The sequence below is a fragment of the Pteropus vampyrus genome, unplaced genomic scaffold (genome assembly GCF_000151845.1).
Source record: "Pteropus vampyrus isolate Shadow unplaced genomic scaffold, Pvam_2.0 Scaffold28, whole genome shotgun sequence".
Taxonomy (NCBI): Eukaryota; Metazoa; Chordata; class Mammalia; order Chiroptera; family Pteropodidae; genus Pteropus; species Pteropus vampyrus.
Genome location: NW_011888809.1, coordinates 10,548,778 through 10,556,448, shown reverse-complemented (window position 1 = coordinate 10,556,448; position 7,671 = coordinate 10,548,778). Strand labels below are relative to the sequence as shown.

Genomic DNA, 7,671 nt, shown 5'->3' with positions numbered 1-7,671 from the left:
CCTGATTTTACTGTGCAAGCCTTGTTCATTTAATCCTCACAAAAGGGTTGGTGTTACTTATCATGTCTGTACCCCAGTTCCTAGTGTAAATGCCTGAGTGATTACTGGGACATGTGAATTACTAGAACCACTGACGCGCCCATTGATTTTTATGCAAATCAATTTCTTTGCCTGGAAATTTATAATCCAGACTCTTGAGGGGATATCAGAAGTTAAAAGCAAGTTCATTCATTTCTTCCCATTCCGACACGTGCAAGCGCCCGGCCGGACCCTCCCCACACTCACTGTCGAGAGGAGAGGTCAGTGGCCCCCGTTCCCAGAGCGGGAGCCAAGCCCCGGGGACCTTCCTTGTGCACTGGGTCCGTGGGGACTGGAGCCGGAACTCCAGCCGGGCCTCGGGTCCCTGACGTATGTGCACCCTGCGAGGGCCTTGTTTAAAGACGCAGTCCAGGCCTCTTGCCTCGACCCTTGCCTGGGAGTGATGTAAACAAGTTCAGGATGTTCCCAGAAGCCGGCAGGGTCACAAGAACGCCTGCGATGCTGTTTCCTCTGCGTCCTTTTCCAGGCTTCTCTCCCCTCTGCCCTGGATGGGAAGGAGCAGGGCTCTTGCCCCAGAGGCCGCGCCCCTGACCTGGGCGCATGCGCGCTGCGGTCTCTGATGGAGCCTCGTTGACTCCGATGCCGCCTCGTTAACTCCGATGCCGATGCCCCACCGTGTGATTTCCTCCGCACGTGCTCCGTGGCGGGTGGTGGGGACAGGCCTGAGGGCCAGGTGCTCAGAGCCCAGAGAGGCGAGTGCCCTGCCCCCAGCTAGCCTTCCTAGCCCAGCCGACGAGCTTACACGCCCTCCCTGAGCGTTAGGCCCGGGGTCCGCGTGAAGGAATGACGATTCCAACTTTAGAAGTTGATTTTATGAACTCTAAAGAGAAAATATATGTAGCTACCTAGCACACATTCAGGTCCACAGATGACGCTGATATTTGGTGCTTGGTAATTTTCGAAGGCAGAATTTGAACGTAGTTCGCTCCGACTTCAAGCCTGAACTGGCCTGGTTCCTGTGTAGCTGCCCTTGTCCGGCTCACACTGCATTGGATGCGACAGGCAGGTGGGGGCACTGAAAGCCTCCGCAGGGAGGGGGATGATGTGGCAGGTGGGTGAGCCCAGGGGCAGCTGAACCACAGCATGTGGGGTGCCTTTATTTCACTCTCAAATTCTTTAGCTATTTGCATAGCTGCCGAGTCCTGCCTCGAGGTGGGGGAGGGGAGAGAGGAACTTCAGTGAGGGGTTAATTGATAAGAGGGAGCTCTTGACCATTTTCTAGGGCCCTTTCTTATGATCTGGAGGATTCTACTGCTGCCCGGAAGTGGAAGGGGTGGGGGACAAGGCGAAGGAGAGTCAGAACCTAAGGTCGTGACCTGGAAGGGGATCAGAATGGAAAAGAGCTTTAGATTTGACTTAGCATAAAGAGCTTGAGGTGCTGTCCCCTGAAAGGGCTGAATCGCATCTTCCTGTGGCCCACACGGTGAAGGTGCGTGAGGCGCCGTAACTCACAAAGCCTGTCCTCCATACATCTCACGTGACCTCTGCTTAATTCTGGCCAGGTAGACAGAGTAGGGGCCCCTGTTACTTCAAAAGTGAGCACACCGAAGCTCCAAGGGGTTAACAGGGTGACTGTCCCTTTTACTCTTGGATTGAGTGTCCGTTGTGGGCCAGGTAGTAGTTTAGGTGCTGAACGTATAGCAGTAAACACAGGTGATTTTCTCTCTACATACAAAGTGACCTCGGCCACCAGCCCACGAGCTCCTGGAGGTGAGGAATAAGGGCCGTCACCCTGAGACAACCACGGGAATACTGTGTAGAGCCAACACACATGACTGTAGAAATAAAAATGCGTCGTGTTCCAGGGGCTGAGGCAGATGGGGCGTCCTGCGGCTGCGGGCACTACTTTATACAGGATGGTCGGGCATGGCCTCTAATAAAGTTCATCGGAGCAGAGACCTGAAAAAAGTGAGCAGGAGTGAGCGACTCCTGTGTCTGGAGAAAGAGCACCCGGGTGGGGAGCGGGGGGGAGGGGTCCCCAGGAGGGACCTGGCTCAGCCTGTGTATGTGAGGGACAGCGAAGAGGCTGGAATGGAGAGAGGGAGTATGGCCGAAGGTGTGGCTGAGAGAGTCCTGGGGATCACCCTGCAGCCCGGTGAAGACGTCGCCCCCACCACACACACTTGGCTGAGCTGACACCACTGGAGGATTTGGGCAGAGGAACCCCGCCCCAAGCCTGATCCTCTGATTCTAATCTAGTGCTCATTCCGCTGGACTGTCCCTTGTCACACAGATGGGTGGACTTACTATTATTGCTTCCGCTGCTGTAATTATTCCCATAGCGACTCTGCTTCCACAACAGTGTGTTTGGAGGTGAGGAGTCAGCCTTACTCCTGAGGCTTGACAGGGGGTTTAGGGGTGAGAGTGGGCGTAGAAAGGGGTCGAGGGAACCACTCGTGGTTCACGCTTTCCTCCCCTCCGTCCTCTAGATTTCCCCGACTCCCCTCCAGACTCCCCTCCAGTCTCGGCGCGTCTAGTGAGGTTGGCGTGGGTCGGCGCCACCTTCCAGCCGAGATGAGGAAAAGGGAGGAAACTTGTGTTTAATCAGCTCAGTTCCAGACAGGCACATCGAGACCCCTCCTGTGATCTATGGCACATCGAGACCCCTCCTGTGCTTGTAGATCCCCAGCTGGGAGCGGAAGAGAAGAACGTGTACTATAGACAATAGTGGGACACAGGTGAGCAGATAGGGAAGATGTGCTGCTAGGTACCACAGAATCCCAGAGTGTTAAAACTGGCAGAGACTTTCACAGCGTCTTATCCAGATGGGTACACGACACGTGAATATACCTTAACGCTCATGAACTGTACACTTAAAAATGGTTTAAGTGGCAAATTTTATCTTATGCATATTTTACCATAGTAAAAAATTTAAATTAAAAAAAAAAAAAAGACCGCCTTGCCCCACACTCCTTTTTAAACCTGAGACACAGAGAGGTTGAGTGACTCATCCACAGCCACACAGCGGGTGAGACGTCTGGCCATGATCCGCTCTCTTAGCTCCCAGCCTAGAGCTTCCTCCCTTGACCACAACCATTTCTTGCTCGTTGAGGGAAATGAGTAGAGGGACAGGGTCACTCCTTGGCCTTTGGAACGCCTGTCATCCAAATATAAGATCTTAGAATCAGCCGAGGAATTCATCAGACCTTCTCTATGGAGAGCTCCCAGCAAATCTCCCCTGAATAATTTGAGTCTCGTCTCCCTTCTCTGGCTCCGAGTAGCTGTGGCGATTGCTCTGAAAAGCTAAGGCCTGTAGTAGGAGGGAGGAAGAGAAATAGCAGTGGATGGACCTGAGGCATAAGGTCCGATTTAGGACCGAAGCCTTATTGTGTTTTTTTTCAAGCGCTTTCCGATTCTCCACTCATTTGAGCCTCATGACACCTGGGGCAACAGGGTAGATGCTATGAAGTGCACTTTTGAGATGAAGGAACCAGAGGATGTGGATGACGTGGGCCTCGTAGGACCTCGTTGGTGCTGTCTATGAGGTTCTCACCCCTAACTCCAGCCCTGCCTCACCTTCATGGCAAGCCATAATCAGTACGACAGAATGGGATTCACTGAGTTTATGGGGCCTGAGAGCTACTGGAAGTCTGCGGTGGCAAGTGTCAGGCCAGGAGAATGGGAGAAAGGTTCCAGATTTAAGCACCGAAAGGTGGTCCTAACTTTCCACTTACGCACGGCAGGGAAGCAGGAGTACTCAGGAGGCCTTTGGGCTAAGCGGAGCATCCTGGGCTAGAATCTTGGAGTGTTGGGTTAGGGACAGGCCTCTGTCTTAAACAAGTCACTTTACATCCTGGTCCTCAACTCCATTCACGGGACACTAGGTATAGTTAATGAATGATAAGAATTCAACTCATTTCCAAAAGTGTTTATTGAGCACTTACTTTATTTTATTCCCAGTGATAATACCAAGCCCTGCTGTGTAAAGATGAGTGTATTGGGTTTCAGGGACTCAGAGGTCACTGAGGCGTTTCTCCCGCTCTGTTTTCCCCAGCATATCCAGGAGAGTCCCGACATCCTCGTCAGCCAGCACTGGGGCCCTTAAATGACGGGGAGAAGACTGGGGACAGGGCGATGAGTTTGAGAAGGGTCTTGAGCTCATGCTGTTATTCACATACACACCCATGCATACAAGTGTGTGTGCACGCGCACGCACACACACACACACACACACACACACACACACACACGGTGGACTTAGGAAGATGAAGTCAAGTCTTCTCTGTTTCCCAGTTGAAAGGCTTTGGGAAAATTACTCAAACTCTGTGCCTTGACGTTCTTGTCTGTAGAATGGGATAGTAGTGTCTCCCAAGTCTACCAGAAGCACTGTCGTGAGGCCAAGATGCAGTCGAGTGACGCGAAAGGCCCTTATATCATGCAGCCTTATATCATGTCGGCCAGAAGTTTGCCAGAAGTGGACAGAGCTGCTCTGAACTCAAATCCTATGAATTCCCATCACTACTCAGACATGACTTTGAGGCCATTACTTAATCCCTTGTTCCGGTGGCGCTAAGACAGGGTGATAAATAATGTTGTTTATGGTTTGTGTGCTTGCGGAAGGTTTGAGTCCCCCAGTGGACTGTAAGCTTCACGCAAAGTTCTCGGTCACTCCTTTGTTCCCAGCCCTGGACTAGTGTCTGGCACCTAGGAAGTACTCAGTAAGTCACGTTTGGCTGGTTGAATGAATGCATGGATGAATGAAGCGCCACTGGGAACATTCTAGCAGGAGCTGTGACGTGACGACGGGAGCCCTGTGTTTCAGAGCACCCTTGGGAGCTCACGTTTTTCTCCCTGTCTCGTAGGACTCGAGTCAAGCTGGAGAGCCTGGAGGACGCGTACATTCTGCGGGGGAATGATGACTCTCTCTCCGACAAGCACGGCTGCCCGGCTTACGTGAGCCCAGAGATCCTGAACACCAGCGGCAGCTACTCGGGCAAAGCAGCCGACGTGTGGAGCCTGGGAGTGATGCTGTACACCATGCTGGTCGGGCGGTACCCTTTCCATGACATTGAGCCCAGTTCCCTCTTCAGCAAGATCCGGCGTGGCCAGTTCAACATTCCAGAGACTCTGTCTCCCAAGGCCAAGTGCCTCATCCGAAGCATCCTGAGGCGGGAGCCCTCGGAGCGGCTGACCTCACAGGAAATTCTGGGCCATCCTTGGTTTTCTACAGATTTTAGCGTCTCGAATTCAGGATATGGTGCTAAGGAAGTGTCTGATCAGCTGGTGCCGGATGTCAACATGGAAGAGAACTTGGACCCTTTCTTTAACTGAGCTCACACCCCACGGAGACTGAGCAGGTGCCAGGAGCGAGAGAGGGCAGCGGAAACGAGTTCGTCCAGGGAACACACGTCACCTGGCTTGGTAGCAAGAAAGACACTGACACTCACAAGTTTCTTGGTTCGAAGAAGGAAAACCTTCAAGGAGCTGACTGAACATGTAGCATGGGGGCAGGAGATGTGGGGTGGGCGTCGGGCTCTGGGGTCGGGTCAGATGGGTGGGAGCCCCCTGGAGCTTCTCTTCCCTGATGGATGGAGCCCCAGAGGCCACCCCTATTGGTTGGGCCACTTCCGCCTACCCCACTTTTCATTTTGTTCAAAAACAGTTGTAGATCCTGACAGAATCGAAACACTCTGCCTCAAACACACATCTTGGCATTGCACTGTTAGCATTTAGCTTCTCGTCATGATTCAGGGAAGGTACAATTGGCCAAGGGTTTTCGTTTTTGTTTTTGTTTTTGTTTTCTTTTTCAAACAAGCCAACCACCTATCTGATAATTATCGGGGTTCACTTAAAAAAAAATTCGGTGCACACAGACTGACATGAAACCTGGGTGCTAAACTAAAAGAAAATAAAAGTCCAGTTTGTGTCTCTTAATTGCTCTCTGCAACTCATTTCTTCTAAACAAACTATTTAATATCCTGGTCAGGAAATGACATGTTAATGCTTTGCTCCCTGAAGGGAAAAAAAAAAAAAAGAAAAATCTGTCCTTTAATAAGCTATTCTGTTTTGTGTCAATTGGTTTGTGGCAGGAAGCTATTAGAAGTCAAACTTCCAGATGCATTACTGCTATCGTAGTTGAAAGAAAGGAAGAAAAAGAAGAAGAATGGAAGAGGGAAATTCGACTTCTTAATCTTTTTCTTTTGAATGATGAGGGTTGCATTGCGGACGTTCCTCTCGGGGAGATGATAACGAGGGTGTGACATAGCAGGGAGCTTTTGCAGTCTGAAGCTTTTGTAACCCTCTGCTCCGAACTAAACGTTTTTGTTTCATTGCAGACTAGCGAGACAAAGGCGGTTGTCCCACATGTATAAAATACAGGGCAGCTGTTCAGTTTTCTTTACGGAGAATGATCCCTTTGGCTTGGGAGGCCCTCTGGTTTGGACGAGAACCCTCAGTAGAGGCGAACGGGAAAGAAAATAAGCTGAAAGCTAGGATGGTATAAATAAAATCAGCTCAATCCCAATACGCACCTTTGTATCTTCAAGAACTCTTCTATTTATTAAGGAAAAATGTCACATTGTGATGTATTAAGCCAGTACTTCAATTACGGGTTGACTTGGGGTGACATGTTACATGCTGTCGTTAACGTTTATATATATTTTTTTCTTGTTTGAGTATATCTGTCTCTGAAATAACCTTTTCTTTGGCTTTTCTAGATAGCTTTATTTGATTTCGAGTGGCCACAATGTTTTGTTTTTTTTTTTCTTTTTTTTTTCTTTTTCTTTTATTAATGGCTTTTCTATTGCTGTATGATACAGAACTCTTTTGGCATAAATATTTGTGTTTCCAGTACCTCTGTTGTTTGAATTTTACTGCCTGTACACGTTTTGTGAAATGGTCATGTTTTTGGGTAGGTAACACGTGGACTCTAGTATGTAAATGTTACTTGAATCTGTGCTTCATTATAGTATGTGGCATGTATGTGCAGACCTTGGATGCTTTACACCTGCTCAGCAGGGGCCTGGCCTTCACCTTCCCACGAGGGCGGCCTAATCGTTTATGTCAGGAGACAAGGCGGCCATGGATTTGACCTTGATTCTATTTTGATATTGGAAGATATAAAGGAGAGAGTTTTTTTTACATTCTGAAGATGGTGCTGTGTCAAGAAGGACCTGTTTTTCTTCCCTCTTCCCTATTTTTTAAGTACCCCGTAGGAGGAAAGATTGGTGACATGCATGGCGGGAATCTATGGCCTCTGGTGCTTTGTCCTGTATTTGGTTTAATGTTTTTGTCCTAATCTCTTCAATCAATAAAATTGTGCGTATTTAACTAAAATTCTGGGGTCTGGCAAGTGATGATTTTCTTCCATCTGTGGTTTGTGGCCACAGCACACCAGCCAGGCCTTCACTCTTGGAGGATGAACCGTGACTACTGTTTATACAAAGCAAAAGTTAACCTTCTATCTTGACTGGGCCTATGCTGGCCAATTTATGTAATATATCTCACTGAGTTAGTTGTCACCCACCTTCGGAGGTACAAACTACGTTCCTGTTACAGATCAGGAAAGAAGTCCAGAAAGATGCATAACTTACCTGAAGTTAAACCACCTGTAAATGATAGAGTTAGGAATGG

At 49.4% G+C, this 7,671-nt stretch overlaps 1 protein-coding gene across 1 annotated transcript in view; it reads left to right on the top strand.

Moving 5' to 3' along the window:
• TRIB2 (tribbles pseudokinase 2) overlaps positions 1-7,374 on the top strand; it is a 25,214-nt gene extending 17,840 nt beyond the window's left edge. Inside the window, exon 3 of the mRNA XM_011356606.2 lies at positions 4,902-7,374. Coding sequence (XP_011354908.1) covers positions 4,902-5,370 — 469 coding nt within the window. The 3' untranslated portion in view covers positions 5,371-7,374. The remainder of the gene's footprint in view (positions 1-4,901) is intronic.
• The last annotated feature ends 297 nt before the right edge of the window (positions 7,375-7,671 follow it).